We start from the raw sequence: 22,593 nt of genomic DNA, 5'->3' as shown, positions 1-22,593 counted from the left end.
TATGAATTTTTTTTTTTTTTTTTTTGCCCAAGCAAAAATGGGTAAGGGTTAATTTCTTGGGAGCTTCAGTTTAAGTTCACTATATAGCTAGTTTACTAATATGGAAGCTCACTATACAGTCCAAGCCAGCCCACCAAACAGGGTTTAGGGTTTAAGAGAGAGAGAGAGAGAGAGAGGTTCTGAGCTGAGGTTTCGTTTTTTCTTTAAATCAGCACCGCCATTTCCATTTTCCCTGCTAGGGGTTTCTGATTTGCTTACTGTCGCCATGTGGGCTCTTCGTCGTGCTTCTCTTCCTCTCAGGTATATATGCAACTCTTTCGTTCTAGGGTTCCTGTGTTCATCGTAGTAGTTTTAAAGGTTTTAGGGACGGAATTTAAATTATGGGTTTCACAGGTTTGAGGGTCTTTCTACTTAAGAGCGTGGATTATGGGCGTCTGTGTTTTTATTTTATTTTATTTATTTTTGAATTTTGTTTACTAGTGTAAGTTTATCTTGTATATGCAATTAGTTAACCCTATCGGAAATGTAAGAGAGAATTTTCTGAAGGATATTAAAAATAAATGTTTTCTACATGCTACCTTTCTAAAAGCAAATACAAAAGCAGAGGAAAAAGAATGGAATTCATGGAGTGAAGGAGACTGGGTAAGTTAGTTTCTTTTTATCCTACCCTATTAAAATTGTCTTACAGGTTATGAGATATGGCAACATAATTTCTGATGTTGTATCTCTCTGGATATCTTAATATAGAGAATAACAACTAGAGAAGTTACCGTTGTTTCTGTAATATTTCTTAAAGATACAATGTTATCTTTCTTGTGTCTCACAGGAATTCATAATATGATTGTACTAGTAGAAGCTTTACTCCCATTACCATCTTATGAATTTTATAATGTATATCATTTTTAGTATATATGTCCTGCTATTTTTATTTATTTCATTTTGCTTTTTTGCAGGCTGTGTGCTAGAAAAATTCTTTATTTTTTGGTTACGTTATGTTGCCTATTATTTTGTTTTGTGATATAATGTGATACTTAGTTTTCCTTTTACGTCCAGGAGCCAAGCATTTAACATAAGAAGTTCTCGTGCATGTTGTGCTAATTTGGAGCTACCAATCACCTATGGACAAGAGGATGCTTGTTTCCATGAGTCCTGTAAATCAATGCCTGATGGATGCCTGTCATCCAAGAGATTATACTACACAACACAAGTTTCTTGGAACTTCTCAGTGGATAGACGCAGCTTTTCTTCACAAGCTGGTGCAGAAAGCAGTGGAGAGAAAGATGACTTGGAAGATGGGTTTTCTGAACTAGAAGCACTACCTAGTGCTGAGGCTTCCCAACATGAAGATGAATTAATTTCTGAACCAGAACTCTCTGAAGATGAAGAAGAAGTTGAGCCTTCTCAACATGAGTTGGAGTTGTCAGAGAATGGGGCTGATTCAATTGAGAAAAGATCACCAAGGAAAAGGAATGTTTCAGAACTGTTTAAGGCCATTTTAGCTTTCCCAGGGTTCTCTGTTCATGGAGCTCTTGATAAGTGGGTTAAAGCAGGAAATGATCTAAATAGGGCAGAGATATCGCTGGCCATGTTCAATTTTCGCAAGCGTCAAATGTTTGGGAGGGCATTACAGGTGATTTGACTTTATTTCTATCTATACGTAAAGATGTTGATAATTAGACAATAATATCAATGGTTTTTCTTTGGTCTTAGCTGCATAAATTTGTTCTGTCAAAATCCTTTTGGATTTTAGTGTATATATTATAAAACTACACAGATATCACAACATAGCTGATTATCACAGAAGAGACATATCTGAACGTAGCTGCTGCTTTGTGAGCCTTCCTGCAGCATTGTGTGTGAATTTGTTAAATATAGCAGTTGCATCAAACTCAAATATCCAAAAATGTTTTGTATAGCTATCTGTTGTCCAAAATGTTACCTTCCACGTGTTGGTACATAATATATTGTCTTTACACTTTGGTTTTTCTTTTCTGTTAGGAACATAATTTCAGTGTAAAATAATAGAATAATACAGAGGACAAGTTATTAGGAACAGAATTTCATTGTAAAATAATAGAATAATACAGAGGACAAGTTGTACAATGTTCTAGTAGAAGGTGCGGGCTAAACAATTTAACAAAGACTGCAAAACCTAGCTAACCAACCTTACATTGCAAAAGACCAACAAAAAGTAGTGTGCAGCAGAAATCCAATCATAGAATTATAGCTTTTAAAGGTACAACTCCTAAAGGGAAATCCGAAAACTAACTTTATCCCATGGAAGGTCCACCTCCTCATCCCATGGTCACTAAAAAATTCTTCAACTCCTCTCCATTCACACCAACATAAAAGATTCCCATGACAGCATGTCTCCCTGCCACCATGCACATATTGTTTCCACCAAAAAACTTATACATCTCAGATAATAATGCAAATCTTTAGTCATAGTTCGGTATGTTTGTAAATATTGAACAGGTCTTGATGCAGGACAGTACAAGGGTTAGTGTTTGAGTATGGCGTGGGTTTAGAATGATAGAATTTTGGAGAAATAAAATATTTAGAGAACAAAGAAGGTTGAGATTGCAGTAATTTTAGAGAAGGCAGAGTTATCAAGAAGAATTTAGAAAGAAGAGAGAGAAGATAAAAGGCACACAAAGCACCAAGCCTTCCACAAGCCTTTAATTTTCATTCATTCCAGTCTGATCTGCTCACAACAGATAGCCATATTTTTAGGCTTCCAATAGAACATTCAATGACTTCTACAAATAGCAAATGATTCATTGAAATATTAAAATCATAGGAGAATCCTAGAAAACTTAAAGACATTATGTTTTCATAAGACCCAAATAAATAGACTCTTGACTTAGTTATTAATTTCATTATTTTCCTGATTCTTGCACTACCATGGAATTTCCCTCTCTACTCAAATGTTTTAATTTTTGAGTTGGCCGAATGGGCTTATTCTTAGGCTTCCAAAGAGGATGCTTTTCTAACCAAGCTGTAGCTACTGCATCAGGTCTACTTAGTTCTTGCTTACCAGGATTTTCTTTGTTTTTTAAGTAAAACAGACAATGGACTGTATGGTTGTTGTCTCGAACTTGTCCATTTACAGATTAAGTTTTTGTGTCTAACAGATGAGTTATCATATTCATAAATCATTATATCTTCGCAAGATTTTGATTTCGTGATCTTTATGTTTGGAAAGTTAACAGAAATGTTACTTTTAATCTATCTATTATTAGAAAATAATCTTAAGTTCAGCCCTGTTGTATGTAAAGAGGATGTAGAGGACTTGTAACCAGAAGGTAACGTGGTATGGCTGGGTTTTCTATTACTATTAGAATCATCCATCCTCAAAGTGAGAACTTTTTATGAACCTTTACTTTTAAAGTTTGACTTATTGCCCTTTTCCTGTTTGGTTTGAGCATGTCCTTAATTCAAAGATCTCTTTCTTTTTCTTAAGATATGTCACCTTTAATGATTAATATATTTTCTACCATTGTCTTTAAACTTTTGTCTAAATTCTAATTTCATGGTCCCATTAAATCCATTATTGTTTCAGAGTCTGGTGAAAGTCTTTGCTTCTCACATGTTTCTCTTTATTTTCCTTTTACTATATCATTTTCATACAGTCTTGAGGACTAGTTATTATGTTCAAGACATTATGGTTTAACAATTATTGTCTACCATCGGTTTACAGTAATTTTTAGCGCTTGTAATTTGCTTTACAAAGAGGGTTTCAAATGATGAATATGGTTTGTGCTTTCTGGTTCTAGTACTGACTATTGAGTATTTCATTCGTTTCTATAAAGGAAAATGTATGATTACCCCCTGCAACTAGAGAAAGTGCAATTGGGTTGCGAAATTCAATGGCATATAACTTATAAGTACTGATTATGTTAATAGACTTTATCACTTTGATAAATTAAATGGTGACATCATTAATTTTATCGCTTTGAGTCCTTTTTCTTAATTTTTTATGGCAGATAAAGAAAAATAGGCATTCATGTCAGATACTTTTGATGAAATTCTGTGGTTTATGTTGAAATGACTATGGCATTCTCATTTGGCCACTTATGCTCCCATTGTTTATCTTATAGTTTGATTTAAACCAGAACAAATTTGTCATAGTTGTACGTCCTGTTCAGTTTTGTTTTCTCAATAGATATATAATGAGAATGGTAGTATATATTCTTGGACCACAAATGCATCTTCTTTTCTTGTGTTTGCTTCCTAGTTCCTTAAAAGCATGAATTCGTGGTCACGGAACTTTGATATTGTGTGATGGTTTGTCAACTTTGCAGCTTTCAGAGTGGTTGGAGGAACATAAGCAGATTGAATTTGTTGAAAGAGATTATGCATCTCGCGTTGACTTAATTGCCAAAGTACGTGGCCTCTATAAGGCAGAGAAATACATTGAGACAATCCCAGCATCCTTTAGAGGTGAGGTAATTTACCGAACCCTGTTGGCATACGCTGTCTCTACCCACAATTTGAAGAAATCTGAAGAAATTTTCAACAAAATGAAGGACCTGGAATTCCCAGTCACACCATTTACTTGCAACCAGTTGCTACTCCTCTACAAGAGGCTTGACAAGAAGAAAATGGCAGATGTATTACTGTTAATGGAGAAAGAAAATGTCAAGCCGACGGCCTTTACTTATAAACTCTTAATAGATACCAAAGGCCAGTCCAATGACATGACTGGAATGGATCAAGTTTATGAGACAATGAAGGCTGAAGGATGTGAGCCAGACATCACTGTAAAAGCCATCTTGGCTAAGCACTATGCTGCTGGCGGGCTTAAAGAAAAAGCTGAGGCAGTTTTGAAAGATATGGAAGGCGGAAACTTAAAAGAGAACCGTTGGGCTTGTCAAGCTTTGCTTCCTCTTTATGCTGAGTTGGGACAGGTTGATGAAGTAGAGAGAGTTTGGAAGGTCTGTGAGTCAAATCCTCGGCTTCAAGAGTTCATGGCTGCAATTAAAGCTTGGGGAATGTTGAATAAAATTGAAGAAGCAGAGGCAGTTTTTGAGAAGATGTCAAATACATTTAAGAAACTTTCTTCAAGGCATTATTATGTGCTTTTGAAGGTCTACGCAAATGGAAAGAAGCTCACTAAGGGTAAAGATCTTGTTAAGCGTATGGCAGATAACAAATGTGACATCGGCCCGTTAACTTGGGATGCACTTGTGAAACTCTATGTGGAAGCAGGTGAGCTTGAAAAGGCTGACTCTATGTTGCAGAAGGCTGCCCAGACGAACCGGAAGAAGCCACTGTTCAATTCTTACATGACCATTATGGAGCAATATTCAAAGAAAGGTGACACCCATAACGCTGAAAAGATGTTTTATAGGATGAGACAGGCTGGTTATGTGGCTCGAGTTCGTCAGTTCCAAACTCTAATTCAGGCCTATATAAATGCCAAAACTTCACCTTATGGAATCTGGGAGAGGATGAAGGCAGATAATATATTTCCCAACAAATCTTTACTGGCACAGCTGGCACAAGTTGATCCGTTTAAGAAGACAGCGGCGTCTGATTTGCTTGATTGAGGAATTTGATGGCTCCTCTTGGTATCCAGTAGTTTACCATAGATGTGTACCTTGAATCCTTGATCTGTGAGGCAACTATCTACAGTAAATTTGTAGGTTCAGCATATAAGGTTTTAAATTGTCTTTTCTATCTATTTCAATCTTATATTCGGAAACTAGTTTTTCCATGTTGGAGGATCATTTTAATGTAAGGCAAAACCTTGTGGCTATTTAGCGATGTTGAGCTTGAGTTTGACCATCTTGCCGCTGTGAGGTTTGCAGGGTTGCAGGGCATGAATGTGCGATTTTGATTCTAAAGTACAGTTCTTTAGATCCCTTCAAGTCATTCTTGATTTGAATGCATAACTCGACTGTTTGCTCATCAACTGCAGCTTTGTGCATGGTTGAATTTTTTTACCATTTTTCGGAATAGAAGAAAATGGAAATGCAGGCGCTTGTATTTTAAGTGGCTAAAAGCATTTACCCTGAGGTGTAATAGTAGAACCAAATATCTACCCGACCTAAACCTCTTAACAACTGTTCTACTTTACCAATACCTTGAGCAAATTACATCTTTTGGAAACCCAAAGTCTTTGGCCTTGATGAACAATTCCAAATGCAATAAAATATGTGATGTTATGAATGTGGATGATCACCATTACATCAATTACCTCCACATTTTGATATATTGTAACCTATGTTATTAGTATTGTAATTAGTAGCCTTTAACTCATAATTTGTGGGTTAGCTTCTTATCATTGTAAGCCTATAAATAGGTGATTAGCAAAGAAAAAGATGACAAGTTTTAGAGACTAATTTCTACTATCTTCCTCAACTCCTCGTTTCTCTCTACAATTTCCTTTAGTTATATAACGTGATACATTTAAAGGGGTCTTCCATAAAAACATATTAATGTGAATCTCATAAACATTTGCTTGACATCAATTAGGCAACAATTGTTAGTTCATTCCCAATATAGTTCGCGTATATAATGCCAGGGGTGTGGTTTTCGTTACTGAGTCTTGCTGGGAGTTGTAAAAAATCTTCTAACTTTTGGAAAATGTAGCTTAAATTCTTTAGTGGTGTGTTTTCTAGTTAATTAATTATTATTGTTGGGTCAAGAGCTTGAAGGGAAAAGATAAATAATTAATTGGAGCCAATTTTAGGATATACTCAGAGATCTCACTTCTAGTCCGTATGAAACGGAGGGTAAAGTATGAAGTTTACAATTATTGGAATATTATATTATATTCAAGTGAGGAAGCATGTAGGTTTGCATTGCACTTCATTAGGTGGAGACTACAAATGAAGCTCGTTTCGAACTGTTTTTTTAGAAAATACTTTTACTCATAAATGCTTTTAAAAAATAAATTTTTTTAATAAGAAATTTAAGTGTTTTTCCAAAAAGTGCGATCATACAGAAGCCCTTTTAAAAGTTTACTATCAAAAGTTATCAGAAACGCTTTTAATTATCAAAAATCACTTTTAATCCTTTCAAAAGCACTCTCAAACATATATTTGTATTTGTCTTTTTAAGAAAAAAAGAAAAAGAAAAAGTGACGGCTAGCCAAGCATTCATCGCACGTGCACATGCATGTCAATACATGTACATTTCCCTGGAAAATGGGCACATGCATTTTCAATGACACAAGTTGAGGGACAAAATAGAAAGAGCAATCTGCAAACATGAAACAGATTTTTCTTCAAAGAAAACAAAAAAATGTTAAACCAAAATTGCACTGTGAATGGGTGTGTGTGTGGGAATGAATGGTGCTTGTTTTTGCGTCCAGGTTCATTCAAAGGAACCCAGATGCATAAATAGGACCGCATGCACTGTGATGCACAAATACTATTCCACGGAGTTGAGATTCATTTCATTTGGAAAATGCAAGCTCTTGTGATTTCAAGCTTCACGCAAGAGAGAATAATGCTACACAAAAGAGCAAAACTTGGTAAATGCAACTTGCACATTTCATTTGGATATTGTTGACTTCAATTCTTTGTTACGCAATTGAAAAGAAACACAAACATAAAAGAAAAGAAAAATTACGACTTTCTTTTGTTAACTTTTTATGCATAAAAAAAATGAAGAATGAGGGTCGAAATCTTTTCCGTTTGGTGCTAAAACAATATCATCAATTTCACTTCTTTGGGGATATCGTCTTTAAATTAGAAGGCCTAAACAAAATTACCATTCATGTATCATTGATCAAATATTCATTATTAAGCAAAACTTTAATTAAATAACAGGGTAGTGCTGACTAAATGGGGTGGAAAAAAAGGTTCATCCCATGAAAGTTGGGACCCAATAAAAATACTAGAGAAAGCAAGAAAACACCATTTTTTTTTAATAAGACGTCTGTTATGTTTTTATACAAACGATATTGGGAGAAAGAAAATTCCAACAAATCACCCCAGATTGTACGGAAGTAAAATTATAATAACAGAAGAACACAGTTAGAAAAGACGGGGAAGGAAGCAGACACTACCTTTCTCGTGAAGTGGGAGCAAGACAGGAAATTCAATTTGGACATGTAGTAGTTTGGTCAGTTTGGCCACATTTTTTGTTGGCATGTCCATGAAATCAAAACTTGTACAAGTCAATGGCTACCTTTCTCAATTCCCATGTGCAGCTATGAATGATCATCTCCAACAAAACTAGCTCACGGAAAATTTTCTCATTTTGCATTCTATACCAGTAAGTTAACAAAATATACATAGGAATTTAAGATTGCATTTGCATGCACCATCATCTCTTTCTTGATTTGTTTAATCCCAAATGACAACCCTCAAAATCACCAAAAAACACCACAAACATTTCAACAATCCTTTTCCTTCCACACCTGCATCTCTCCCTCTCATCCAAGGGAACCTCTTGTTCAATTCCCAAACAGTCCCTTCACACCAGCATTTCTCAATTGGCAAGGATTTTCAGCTCTCTTGGAGCTCCAACAATGGTGGGTCTCTCTCAATTTATCACCAATCGCAGCCCAAAAGAGCCATTTGGTCCACCATTCCAGGACAAGCTTTTGTTTCTGCAGCATTGGCAGAAACAGAGGTGGAGGAAAGCAGGGGTTCCTTTGTTGTGAAGGACAGAAAGCTTCATTTGGTTTGCCATCACCAAACCATTCTGGATATAAGGGTGATCGATCAGTTTGATCACTCTCTAGAGGCTCAAGATCAAGATTCTCCATCTGGGTTTTTGGATTTGGACCAGAAAACAGATTCTAAAGGTACCCAATTCCCTATGGTGCTTGTAACTGGCTGGGTTTTCAACATGAGAAGGAAGAAGAAGCATTCTCATAAATATGGAACTCTTGAAAATGCACAATTTGAGGGAAAGGGACCTTCTACTTGTGCAAGGTATTGGGTTTTGTTTGAGCAGAAAAACAGTAATCAAATTGGATTCCAAGTGAAGCTTGGGCAACCCAACTTTGAATTCCGCACAAAAGCTTCTCCAGCTGCTTCAGGAAGATACAAGGGTTTTAGGAGAAGGCTGGGACAGTTCCAGAAACGCAGGCTTAGGTGGTTTTGGTCCTCTGCAAGGCCAAGAGGGTTTGGGTTTGTTTCCTCATCAGAGGAAGAGTTAGAGGAACTGAAGGCTGAAGAATTCAAAGAATTCAACAGGGTTTGCTTGACATATTCAAGTGAAGAAAATGAGAGATTTTATGGTTTTGGGGAGCAATTCTCTCACATGGATTTTAAAGGTAAAAGGGTGCCCATTTTGGTTCAGGAACAAGGTATTGGGAGAGGGGATCAACCTATTACCTTTGCAGCTAACTTGATCAGCTACAGGTACACAGAAGGCTAGCTTAGCTATTCAACCATCTGATTCTAATTAGATAATGACTTGACAGTTTTTTATTTCAATACATTTCAGACTTAGACAGTTTTTTATTTCAATACATTTCAGACTTAGACAGGTTTTGATTTCAATACATTTCATCGCCATTGCAGGGCTGGGGGCGATTGGAGTACGACCTACGCTCCTTCTCCATTCTATATGACTTCAAAGATGAGGTCTCTTTACCTCGAAGGATATGATTATTCCATATTTGATCTAACAAAGCAAGATAGAGTTCAGATACAGGTATTGTTGCATAACTTTTGAATCTTGCTGTCATAATGCCATTTTAAATTTGGAATTGATCCAAACAAAAGAAATTCAAAGTTGATTTCAAAATTTGAGGCCAACAGTCATTAGCAAGAACAAGGGAAGGATTAGCATTTACGTATGATGTCAGAGGAGTAAATACAAGAGTTTCTAAAATAAATAAAGATCTAAGAGCTAGAGAAAAAGATCCATGATGCTTTTGAAGTAAAAAACAAAACTGGTCTCATTCAAGATCTTAAACTTGCAGTTTCCCATTTTCTGTATACTGGAGCTTGCAGATACATGGAAATTCAGTTGAAGGGAGGATATTGCATGGAACTTCACCATCTGAGCTCATTGAGTGTTTCACTGAGACCATTGGGAGACCTCCTAAACTTCCTGACTGGATTATTTCTGGAGCTGTTGTTGGCATGCAGGGTGGCACAGAATCTGTACGCCATATTTGGAATGAGCTCAAGACTTACAATGCTCCTATTTCAGCATTTTGGTTGCAGGTAATGCACGTCTCTGCACCAAAAATAATATAAATACGTTTAAATATATGCGGGCATACAAACATGCACATAAACAAGATATCCAGAACATACAAAACCATAGTTTTTTTTTCATCTCTTTTGCTCAACATCAATTATTTGCTCAAGACTTGCAATGGTTCTGTATTGCAAATCTAAATATCCATATCAGTTACTGAGACATTTCAAATTATATGCATTTAAATTATAGTTTGCTTCCAAAGGAGGTACATTTTGGAAAAGTTTAGAATTACTGTAGTTGGAAGTTGCAGATTTTTGCGTATATATTTTAACCCTGTAATAATTGTTGCACAGGATTGGGTAGGCCAGAGAGAGACATTGGTTGGTTCACAACTGTGGTGGAATTGGGAAGTAGATTCAATAAGGTATACAGGATGGCAACAACTAATTAAAGATCTTAGCGTTCAGCATATCAAAGTGATGACGTACTGCAACCCATGTCTAGCTCCGGTAAATATCGTCTCCCTCAATGATGCTTCTCAATAAACTCTTCTAATACAATTCTCGCAATTACTCACCCCTTAACAATTAGTATGTTACATCACTGTAAGAAGATTTATGCCATCATTTATCCTAAGAGCAAACATGCTCTTCTGATCTTGTTCTTTTCTTTCTTAAGTGAAATGATTGCAATGTCTCTCCTGGAGCCAAATCTGAGCTGATAGGAATAAAAACAGTAACTTTATTTGAAAGCTTTTACTTGATTTCAGTGCCATGAGAAGCCAAATAGAAGAAGAAACCTCTTTGAGGAAGCAAAGAAGTTGGACATTTTAGTGAAAGACAAGCTTGGAGAGCCATACATGGTTCCAAATACAGCTTTTGATGTAGGAATGTTGGACTTGACACATCCAGATACTGCAAGTTGGTTCAAGCAGAATCTTCAGGAAATGGTGGATGATGGAGTCAGAGGATGGATGGCTGATTTTGGTGAAGGCCTGCCTGTGGATGCCACCCTCTATTCAGGTTCTATATCTCAACTTGATTCTTCAAAACAGTCCACTTAAGCTGGCAATCACTTTGATCATGCTGGGTTCTGATGCCAAGAGCAAAAGAATGAGCAAACTAGAGACTCGAGTGAATTCGTATTTATTTATATTTTTTGATGAGTCGGGCTTGACATTTTTTGTAACAAATTTTCTCGAGGGGTTATTTCCTTGTGTCTGTAATACAGTCATACTAACTACTAAACTATTAGTTAAGCCTCTTTCATAGAATCGAAGCATTAGGAATGAGTATGTTTTCTGTCAGAGCTTCTAATAAGGGTTTCAATCATCTTGCAACTGGTTGGTTCACTTTACCCTTTTCAGCTCAAAGAAAAACAGTATTTTGTCAGTTACCCTCCCCTACGTTCTGAAAGTTTCATTCAGTCCTATCAAACTGTCAAGATGTTCTTTCAGAATGACATAGCAATCAAAGCTAATAGTGTTTTGTTTTGCACTTAATATTTCCAAAATCTATTTAGGGTATTCTAATGATTATGACTCACCGTTTCAGGTGAAGATCCTATTTCAGCCCACAACAAATACCCAGAGCTGTGGGCTCAAATAAACAGAGAGTTTGTAGACGAATGGAAAGCTAACCGCGTGGGTAAGGAGGAAGAAGACCCAGAGGAGGCCTTGGTATTTTTTATGAGGGCTGGTTTCAGAGATAGTCCCAAATGGGGGATGCTGTTTTGGGAAGGAGACCAAATGGTAAGTTGGCAGACTCATGATGGAATAAAGAGTGCTGTTGTTGGTCTACTCAGCAGTGGAATTTCTGGGTATGCTTTTAATCACAGTGATATTGGAGGGTACTGTGCTGTAAACTTACCGTTTATTAATTACCGAAGAAGTGAAGAGTTGTTTTTGCGATGGATGGAGCTAAATGCTTTCACAACTGTTTTCCGGACACATGAAGTAAGTTCAATGTCTGACACCAGAAATACAAAAGCATCATTATTGTCATTACTCATCACCATTACTAAGTAAAATTGAGAAAAACAATACTACAATCTTGCTACATCCTGGATCAAACCTTTTACTGAATGTATCATTGTCATGACTGAAATTAGATGAAGCTAATAACTCTAACATGATTAAGCTTTCATTAGAGAATAAAGAAAGTTGGTATATAGATCAGTTAATTTGCATGAGCTGCCGAATACTCAGCACACACTTACAATGTAAAAACAATTAGAGATAGTAGATACATTGCCAATAAAGAAGCAAGGTTTGACAGCTATAACTAATAATGCTTTTCATGAATTTTTTGTCAGAACATTTTAATTGCTCCACTTAAATGCAATAACATGTATGATCTTATCAGCTACTGATTTAAATATCTTCTGCAACCAGGGAAACAAACCATCTTGCAACAGCCAATTCTACTCCAATGACCGGACTCTATTCCATTTTGCACGCTTTGCTAAAATCTATAAAGCTTGGAAGTTCTACAGAGTCCAGCTTGTTCAGGTAATTCCATAATTCTTGTATACTAATTGTATATAGCATCTAGTAACTTCACCGGAAAATCTGACAAACTTCATTCCCTGCATTGCAGGAAGCCGCTCAAAAAGGTCTTCCTGTATGCCGCCACCTATTTCTGCATTACCCAGATGATGAACATGTGCACAGTTTGAGCTACCACCAGTTTTTGGTCGGTACTGAGATTCTAGTGGTGCCCGTCCTAGACAAGGGCAAAAATAACGTCAAGGCCTATTTTCCAACAGGAGAAAGTTGTACTTGGCAACATATATGGACTGGAAAACATTTTAGAAGGCAGGGTGTTGAAGCCACAGTAGAAGCTCCAATTGGCTGTCCTGCTGTATTTGTTAAGACTGGCTCCATTGTTGGAGAGACTTTTTTGAAAAATCTTATAGATTTGAAGGTTCTTTAAGAAAGCAGTCCTCAAAGAGGTTTCATTTCTCAAGGCACTTTTTAATTTTATGCATCACATTCTCCACAGGCATGTTTTTTTCGTTTCTTATAACCTTTTGATTATGTTAATCGAATCGAAACATAAATGAGAAAATGGTTTGTAAATGGAAATGCTGTTGCCACAAAAGAAATGGCTGAAATCTTTTATATCAGAACACCATTTTGATGGTTCATCTTAGTCATTCAGTCACAAAAATGGAGCTCCCATAACTGAACCATATCATTTTCAGTCACAGAAGATGAAATAAAGAAAATTACAAACAAGACCTCCTTTCTAATGCATTGAAAACCTTAAAGTTCAAAGCGTTAAGAACTCAGATGCTCAAATTCAAACAAAAATGAAAATAAAATCTAATAAGGGATTTCTACTCACATTGAGGTAAATTGGGTGAAGGGCTTTACTGGATTACCTTCAAGGCACCGCTGAGGTAAGAGTGTTTAGATTTTTGGGGCAGTCTTGGTGTTTTGGTGGTGTTCGTTTCTTCAAAAGGAGGAAGAGTTCATATTTTCAAGACTACTTTCCAACGTATTCGAATCCTTGCAGCATATTCTCTCCACTAAAGGTCCAAGGACGGAGTGTTGGTTTTTTTCTTTGTAGCAACCAAAAAAAAAAGGCACTGAATTTTAGCATACTATGACATTCAAACATAGCGATCATAACATGCCATTTACATGTAGCACAACTAGTACAATACAAATCGGGTATAAAGAGCATCCACAATGATGCTCTCTATTTCTTAGCTAAAATTTAGCTAAAAATATACGAAAGCTATTTTAGGAGTTCTCTAATTTGGAGAGTCATAAATGTTATAACTCTTTTTTGATTGGTCCATCTCTATTAAAAAAAATATAAAAAAATAGTTTTAATTAAATAAATGTTTGAAATACTCATTAAATAAAACAGCATTAAATTATAAGGAACCACTAGGAATCATTTCTCTCTCCTCAAATTTAGGAGCTCCTAAAGGACTCCCTATTTTAAGAGGTGGATCGGGAGCATGAATTTTTACAATTCCTCCCTAAAATTTGTCTAAGAAGGTGGTTTAAGGAACCCATTGTGAATGCTCTAACACATTCAATAAATCCAGCTATTATATAAAATTGAAGTTATTTATTTAAACTTGGTTATTTATAGTCTTTCGTTTTCATTAATACGAATTAAAATATGTAAATAATAGGTATCTTAGCAAAATATTAATATGAAAAAAAAAACATAGAAAATGAATAAACCATAAGTTACCACATCCTCAGTCTGTGACCTTCAAATCGTCATTGCCATCCCAATATATTTTTGAGCCTCATTTACTCGCATTTCACAACATTTGGACAAATAATAAGATTTCAAGAAATTGAACAGTTGGCCATGCCAATAATATAAATCACATATAAAAGTAAACAGCATTCTCTACACTAAATAACAAAACCTCTAAAACCCTACCTAAACTCTGCCGCACCATGGAGCAACCTGCCCGCTAAAAGGGGGCAAGTCCGTACATCAAAAAATACAACAAAAAAAACCTTTGTTTGATAACTGTGATAAGAGTTTCTGCTTGTCTGCAAACTGGTAACAGTTTCACAACTCGTCTTCTCTGGATTAGTGGCTCCCTTAAATATCTAATTGATCGAGGTTGACCATGCTTGCAGAATTCTTTATGAGTTCTTTCCGGTAGTCCACCTAAAATATAAATAAGCAGAATTTCAGGTCAATCCTGGCATTTTACTGAATAATATGTTCTTTATGAAAGCTGGGAACCAGAACCTTAAAACGGGTACATATATATATATACATAGGGTCAGGATCGGAGGACACATTTTTCAACACAAATTTTGACACACTTTTAAGACCTTTAGATCTAACCACTTTCAACGGTGGAGATGAATGCTAATATAACTTTTTCACTATTACACCTTGTATTCTTCCCTTTTCGGGAATGACAATATTTAGCAGCTTTTTCAGTTCTCTCTCTCTCTCTCTCTCTCTCTTTCCTCCCTCCCGTGTTTTCTACCTTTCTTCTTCTTTGACAAAAACAAAACCCTTCTTCTTCCTTTATTTTTTCTGCGAAAATCCTTGTTGTATTCTGGAAAAACAATGAGGTAGATGGTGGTCTCACCCACCCGCATATACACTTCCAATAAAAAAAATTTTGCCTTATCTTTTGTGTTATGGAAGTTATCAGAAAAAGAGAATTGTAAGGCCTAGAAGAGGATTGTCACAACACACCAAAGAGGATTGTCATGCCTTAGATAATCAAACTGTAGATATATCTTGCAGGAACTAAGACAAATCCGAAATATATTTGTTAATAGTCTGAAGGATTACAGAGATATTAACTTATTAAGGAGGAAATTGAAAATTGAAAGTTTGCAGTTTTGGGTGCATGTCATCTATGTATTACTTCATCATTTCCAGAATGGCACAAGAACATATTTTACAGGGACGAAATTGAAGGAGAAGAAGGATTTTACTATTTTAAAAAAAACTGAAAACAAGGGAGAGAGTAGATTAATTAAATTGAAGAAGTTATCCTTATCTTCGACATATAAAAAAATTAAATTTCTAAAATAAGTTTCTTTTCGACTTTAAAAAGAAAAGAAAAGAAAAGAAAAGAAATTAAATTGAAGAAGTTATCCTTATCTTCCAAATCCAGATTAGAAACAAGATTTTAACTTGATAAGAAAAGTCTGTAAAACTTTATCTATATTTGGGTAATAGCTGGGTCAGTAGATTGAGAAGATGCTCTCAAATGATTTATATTTAGCCAACTTTTTCTTGTAGGTCAAAAAAGAAATGGGTATGAAAACTCATCCTTTGAAGAAAGAAATCCATGGCTGTTCACTTCACATCGTCCTCCTCCATCTCAAATGAAAATACTGACAAAGTGTTTTTTAAAAAACAATTTCTTTTGAGAACATATTAAATTAAACCAAATGTTTCTCATTGCAATTTGTGAGGAGAGAGGAAAGAGAATGGCTTATTCCAAGGCAAATTAATCATATAGTTGAGGGTATTGACTTTTTTTTTCAAATGCAATCTTAGCCATTAAAACTGGTTTAAAGGTTGAAAATGTGTAAAAATTTGTGGCTTTTTGTTTGTCCCCCGATCCTGACCCATATATATATATATATACCCTCAAATAAGCTTATTTGAGGGATCCCTCAATTGACACTTTTCATTTAGAAAAACAAAAGGTACTCCTTGGAAGCTAGCCAGGTTTTTGTTTGTTGTTTTTTACACAGAGAGAGAGAGAGAGAGAGAGAGAGAATTCAGCCCTCAGAATTCAGATATAAGCACCAGACAGCTTCAGTGAATCATAACTCAACAATAACCTTTATGTTTGCTCTACTTACCCGGGCACCCATAAGGGACGAAAAGACAATGTTGGCCTCAGCAGCATCCTCAACCCCTAATCGTTTCAGAAGCCTTTGCTCAGGATTCATTGTTGTTTCCCATAACTGTGCGGGCATCATTTCCCCTAGGCCTGCATTGAAACCATACCAACATAATAACTAAACAACTAATTCAAACTGAAAGGTCAGTTATGCATAGCTTGAATTCACTGTAACATAATAACTTTGCAAAGAATAAACATAGTGATGTACTTTATCTATAGAAACAGATGTTGCCCCTTTAACTTGTAACAATACAGTGATCACAGTCACACTAGGGATTCTACCACTATACAGTAGAAATATGGCACAACATATCACAGTATAACTCAGTCTCATTCACAATCCACAAATGCCCTATAACCTTGCCAGCATAACAGCTGGTTATCCTTATCGAAGAAACATTAAAATTGTGATTATATGGTGCCAGGGTTTTAGTTAGTTTTAATGGTCTCCTAAATTCAGAGTCCAAGTCCAACCTCCAGGATAAGTAGAAGCTTTTCGTTTTATTTTGACTGAGAACAAAGTTCGGATTACTTGATAGAACAGATGATTGTCGAAGGACTGGATGATATCAGTTATAACCCTAGTCTGGGGTGTGATGCCTAGGAACACCCATGTGTAGAGCTGCATATGTTTAGTTTATGAGTAGAAGCTTGTTTATGTTTAAACATGAGATCTTTTTTTAGGATTATCAAACATATGAGCCAAGCTTGAGTAAAAAACAAAAATGGATAAAGAATGCGCAGATAATGTGGTTGTGCAAGAAAGTAAAAAAAAAACAAAGAATGTTTCAGCACCTTTTAGTCACATGGAAGTCAGCAACAGTTAATTTATAATCTTATAGATAAAACGATAGCAATAACGTTATATTTGAAAAAGAAGCACGAGTAAAGTTGCAAGAGTAGTAGAAAATCATGAACACCAAGTGGCGCAACCAAAAATTTAAACATGGGGGTCAATAAAAAATTAGATGACCACGAGATCAAAAGAACTCATTCAGTAATCTGCTCGTGCAATATTATCATCTCCTCCATAATCATTCCAGGTTCTTAGTACTGTTTCATATTGTCTCTTGCTACAGAAGAGTGCTTGATGGTTGGTGATCGAGAATTTAGAAGGTAGCTTTTGGTCCAAACAGGAAATCTAGCATAAACAAATTTCACAAAGCTTGGAACAAAACATGTGTTGAAAAGATAATTCTATGAATTTTAATAATCAAACATACAATCTAGTGGAGATAAATTGCCTTATCTAGTAAACTGCACAGAGTTACGCACAAAGTTGCCCCATTAATGTAGTTACCACTCACTATAGTCATCTAGTAGTCGCTAGTACAATGTCATCTCCTCTATATAGTTGCCCCTCATAGTTAACAAGAACATATCATTTTGATAGTATAGTCTCTAAGGCATGCGGAGAGTCAGCTGACCGTTGTGGGCATTGGTCAGCCCATGCCCATAAAAGACCTACTCACTTGCAAATACATAGGCCCTTAGCAGTGTATTTAACTGCATTACCAATATGCAGGGAACCATATAAACCTGAGTTTCATCAAGTTCATACTAACCTTTAAACCTCTGAATGTTATAAGATGCATTTGGAGGGAAGGAACTCTGGAGCATTTTAAGTTCAGCATCATCATAGCAATATTTTGCTTGCTTTCCCCTCTCAACCTGGTCATTTTAGCAAAAACAATGGAATTAACTGTATACTATTCTTCAAAATCCCTAAGATTAATTCCGATACAAATACAAACCTTGTAAAGGGGTGGAACGCCAACATATATGTAGCCCTCATCAAACAAGGCTCTCTGCAAGCAAGAACTACTGCATTATTTGATATTAATTTAAATCATTGTAAATAAGTCGGGTTTGTTATGTTCTTTTTTTCTTTTTCTTTTTCTGTTTATTACATACCATGGGGAAAAAATATTGCACAAAATATCTGTTCCCTACCTGATATCTGAAGAAAAATGTCAAAAGCAGAGTACGGATGTGAGCACCATCTATATCAGCATCTGTTAAGATGATAATCTTATGGTATCGTAGAGCCTCCTTCTTAAAGTCCTCTCCCTGATACAGAGAAGATAACATACCTTATTCTTTTTAGATGATGATGACGATAACTGTAATAATAATAACTATAATTAAAAAAAAACTTTGTTCAACCTTCACTCCAAGTCCAAGACCAAGAATTAGATTTTGAATCTCTTCATTTTTATACATTGCTGCCTCATCCTTCCTTTCAATGTTCAGAATTTTACCCCTCAGTGGAAGAATGGCCTGCAATAAATAATTTTGCGATATTAGACAGCTATCTCATAACTTTTTTTTATGTATAAAGAAAAGATCCAAGATCCAAGATCCAATCTAAGAAGGCTTTCACTTTCTGATCATTGCATCTGATTCCCTATGCATTAAGAAGCCATAGCAAGAAACTATTCTGGTCAAGCCAAATGTCAGAACGCCAAAAGACAGGAGTAGTGCAAGAAAAATAATGCATATAATGTATCAGCTTATATTTTTCTCTGATCATTACAATACAATCCCAAAAGTCATGACTACAGAAAGGCACTTTATGGATACAAAACCAAAGTTAGCATGATTGCTGCTGTAGACAGTAAGAGTGGTGGTATAGTTGTAGTTTTACAGTGGTTTTTGAACCAGTAGGTTCTGCAATCATAATGGAAGTGGAGTGAGGTTAACATTTAATTTTGGCATCCATGCTTTCAAAGCGATGCTATCAGGATTTAACTTTTTAACAACTTTTTCTTCTATCCCATTCCCATTTATCAGTCATCAAATGCGGAAAACTCAACAACTACCAACTCACATCACTATTGAAACGAGTTTATTCTAAAAGACAAAAATACAACATTTCAGGCTATTACTCTTAAAAAGGTTCTAAAATCATCTGGTGATTGACAGACATAATATTGTCAAAATTACAAACTAGCACAGTTATAAATTGACCTGGAAGCGCCTATCACGACCCTGTTTTGCACTTCCACCAGCTGAATCTCCTTCCACTATAAAGATTTCTGTAAACATAAAACAGCAAGGAACAAAATTTTAATGTTCAACATAATAATGTGATAGTTCCTTAGAACATCTACTATGTGCTAGGGATGAAGAGAAACAGAAGAATCTTTGAGGGGAGCAAGAGATGAAGAGGTAGAACTTCTGAGTTCTAGTGGAAACTATTTAGTAGTTCTGACCAGAAAAAAAAAAGCTACTTGGGTTATTCCAAAAGGATGCTTTGAGTTGTACTTTCTTGTTTATACTTGTTCTTTCCCAGAGTGTGGATTCCTTATCCACTCTTTGTAGTTAGCTTCCTACTTTAATACAATTACTTTTCTTTTCGAAAGAAAAAAAAGAAGAAGAGATTAGATAGAAGACCCTTAGGCCGTCGGTGGCTTCAGAATTTAGGGATAGTTCCTTTCAGGCTAAATTGTATGATTGGAATTCCTGTACACTAGCTTTCCTTGGCCTGCTGCCCCGTATAATTATTGCTGAGCTACATTTTGCAGGCTTTGTTGTTTTGTTTAACTAGCTTCTTCTAGTTCGACCAGTGGACAACTTTTCCCCTGTATTGTTCTGCTTTTCTTTGATGAAATTATGTTTTTCATAAAATAAAGTAAAAAATATATGTAAAGGAAAAAGAATGATAACCAATGTGATAAGTTGTGTTAACATGTTCTCTAAAGAAGTAAATGTAATAAATTTGAACAAAATACTTCTCCAAAAAGGAGCAGTAGGAAAAGAGAAAGTCCTAAAAGCATGTTTGAAATATCATGTTTATGATGCTTATGTTGGAAAATTCAATAGTGACTACAGACTTCAGAATTTATAAACTCAACTAAGAAAAGTTTGCTACTAAAATGTAATACAAGCATTTTCAATCATCCTTGGCACTGTGAAATTAATAAGACCAGAAGAATTTTAAAATTTAGAAATATGAATAGAAATAGAACAAGATTACTAGTATCAAAAGCATTTAATAACCTAATAATTGAAAACCCAAATGAATATTCCTTTGAGAAGCTCATAGCAGTTTCATACAAGATGGTGCAAGACATACCAGATTCTTCAGGATTTGTTGATGAGCAATCAGCTAGTTTTCCTGGGAGAGAAGAGGATCGCAAAACACTCTTTTGTCTGACTAGTTCCCTTGCCCTCTTTGCAGCCAGAGCTGCCTGAAAAAAGAAGCATTAGACATGAGGAAAAGATTTCAAGTATAATTATATGTAAGCTTCATGTATCAAAGTGATATTCTTATTTATGAGAAGGATACCTTGAGAGCATTTAAAGACTTTGAAAGGATTGAATCCAGTACATCTGGATGCAACTCCAAGTATTCTGTAAGATACTCTTGAAGAGATTGATCAACCACTCTTCGCACCTCTGGATTTCCCAGCCTAGTCTTTTAAAACAGAACAACCAACACAATAAGGGTACACAATGGCAAAGCCTAAGATGTCCACAGAAACAGTGCCTCCAAATCATTATTACACATCAGGATTGCAAGAAACAGGTAGTACCTTTGTTTGGCCTTCAAATTCCGGATTGGCAACTTTGACTGAGATGACGCATGTCAGTCCTTCTCTTACATGCTCACCACTCAAAGTGATATCCTTTTCCTGGAAGAAAATATAATGTGGCTCAAAACAATGAAACTTTAAATTAATTTATATACTTGTATTAATATTTAGATTAGCTAAAGAGTTGAGTTAATTGTAGCTAATCAAATCTTCCAAGCTTAATGCTCATACATAAAAGGAACCTAGCCTAGGGAGACAACATTTCATGTATAACAGAATTGAAACACAACTAAATTACTCACGCTTGTGACTATCTGTTTTGGTAAACATCAAAATTTTATCTTCCTTCTTTGAAATGAGTGTGTGTGTGTGTGTGTGAGACAGAGAGAGAGAGCCCTTAAATTAAATTATAGAAGTGTATTGCCCAAAGTGATAGAAGTGTATTTGTACCTGACAGACAAAGATGAAACTGAAAGTCCCAACTCCTAAGAAGGTCAATGTTTAGTCTGGGTATGAATATGATAAGTATGATTCATACTCTTATAAATTCATTCTATCCCCCTCACCAAGATCATTTATATTAAAAATCCAGAGGATTAATGATGGAGAGTTGCTTTAAAAATTATAATAAAAAATTCAAACCCCCTTTACAGAAAATAAAAATAAGTAAATACAGGGAAAATTAAACCGAGAAACCACAAGAAGTTATTGCTATTGGAAAGAATGAACAGAAATCGAGAAAGGATGCACCTTGATAATTTTGGACTTTTTCCCAAGGCTATTAAGAGTTCTTGTTAATGAAGCCTTTGTTCCATCAATATGGGTTCCTCCATCAACAGTGCGTATGCTATTAGCATACCCTAGCATTGTATCTGAATATGCATCAGAACACCTAGTATAGGATGAAAAAACCATCTCATCACAAGTAATAAAAGAAATGTTTGTCAACAATATGCCAAATATTATCCCATGTAAAATTCACTTTATCATAATTTATAACAAGAAATCTTAATGAAAATATTTAATTTACTTCTTAGATGAAGGAAACATAAATACATAAAAATAGATAATGAAATCAATTACCACTGGAGAGCTACATCAATAGTGATTCCATCCACTTCTTTTCTAAAGCCAACCACATCGTGAAGCGGTTTCTAAATCAAAGAGTTGTCAACGAACAATATTTAGACAATGATGGAAATCCAAAATCCATAAATTTTAAATGTTAATAGTCCATACAGACACAGTTGCATCCTTTATACCATAACATCATATCCACTTTGGGCATGTGGCCAAGTAGTCAACTACATGCCAAGGAGTTGCAAAGAAAATTGATATTATGTGATTTTTGTCGAATATTCATATAGGTGAAAAGATCTAACCCACCCTATGTAGATCACAATAGAATGATGTCCAGTAACTGAAAGTATTCTTTTCTTACAAATGAAATTCTTAATATACAACACAAATCCAGGTACATGGGAAGTATACACCTAGCCCAGAGTTCAAAAGAAAGAAGTGGGAGATTTAAAATTGAATCTTAACATGTCTACTTCACTCACTTGAGAAC

At 35.5% G+C, this 22,593-nt stretch overlaps 2 protein-coding genes and 1 long non-coding RNA gene across 4 annotated transcripts; 2 read left to right on the top strand and 1 right to left on the bottom strand.

The window, feature by feature from the left end:
* The first annotated feature begins 106 nt into the window (after positions 1-106).
* LOC117635079 (pentatricopeptide repeat-containing protein At1g80270, mitochondrial-like) lies at positions 107-5,790 on the top strand. The gene is made up of 3 exons (XM_034369413.1): positions 107-300; positions 1,054-1,630; positions 4,305-5,790. The coding sequence occupies exons 1-3, from the start codon at positions 266-268 to the stop codon at positions 5,550-5,552; spliced, it is 1,860 nt and encodes a 619-aa protein (XP_034225304.1). The 5' UTR covers positions 107-265; the 3' UTR covers positions 5,553-5,790.
* A 2,236-nt stretch (positions 5,791-8,026) lies between these two features.
* On the top strand, positions 8,027-13,118 carry LOC117635077 (sulfoquinovosidase-like). Its single transcript, XM_034369410.1, has 8 exons — positions 8,027-9,326; positions 9,489-9,621; positions 9,924-10,139; positions 10,473-10,628; positions 10,889-11,141; positions 11,673-12,073; positions 12,512-12,628; positions 12,717-13,118. Exons 1-8 carry the CDS (start codon positions 8,311-8,313, stop codon positions 13,050-13,052), a joined length of 2,628 nt encoding a protein of 875 aa, XP_034225301.1. The 5' UTR covers positions 8,027-8,310; the 3' UTR covers positions 13,053-13,118.
* Positions 10,043-13,669, bottom strand: LOC117635084. 2 transcript variants are annotated; one of them, XR_004586855.1, is made up of 4 exons: positions 13,467-13,669; positions 11,988-12,086; positions 10,979-11,211; positions 10,043-10,152 (listed from the first exon to the last, which is right to left on the bottom strand). It is a non-coding gene; the product is annotated as an uncharacterized LOC117635084 (long non-coding RNA). The 2 variants fall into 2 exon arrangements; XR_004586854.1 differs by lacking the exon at positions 10,979-11,211 and having other exon boundaries at positions 10,047-10,152.
* Between the last annotated feature and the right edge of the window lie 8,924 nt (positions 13,670-22,593).

Source organism: Prunus dulcis, chromosome 7 (genome assembly GCF_902201215.1).
Source record: "Prunus dulcis chromosome 7, ALMONDv2, whole genome shotgun sequence".
Taxonomy (NCBI): Eukaryota; Viridiplantae; Streptophyta; class Magnoliopsida; order Rosales; family Rosaceae; genus Prunus; species Prunus dulcis.
This window is presented reverse-complemented; position numbering and strand designations above follow the sequence as displayed.

What these genes read in the sequence shown, in the direction of transcription:
- LOC117635079 (XM_034369413.1), top strand. Translation starts at nt 266, where the DNA reads ATGTGGGCTCTTCGTCGTGCTTCTCTTCCTCTCAG. An exon ending in CGTGCTTCTCTTCCTCTCAG is followed by an intron (nt 301 to 1,053) that starts GTATATATGCAA and finishes TTTTACGTCCAG; the next exon opens with GAGCCAAGCATTTAACATAA. An exon ending in TGTTTGGGAGGGCATTACAG is followed by an intron (nt 1,631 to 4,304) that starts GTGATTTGACTT and finishes TCAACTTTGCAG; the next exon opens with CTTTCAGAGTGGTTGGAGGA.
- LOC117635077 (XM_034369410.1), top strand. Translation starts at nt 8,311, where the DNA reads ATGACAACCCTCAAAATCACCAAAAAACACCACAAACATTTCAACAAT. An exon ending in GCAACCCATGTCTAGCTCCG is followed by an intron (nt 10,629 to 10,888) that starts GTAAATATCGTC and finishes ACTTGATTTCAG; the next exon opens with TGCCATGAGAAGCCAAATAG. An exon ending in GGATGCCACCCTCTATTCAG is followed by an intron (nt 11,142 to 11,672) that starts GTTCTATATCTC and finishes TCACCGTTTCAG; the next exon opens with GTGAAGATCCTATTTCAGCC.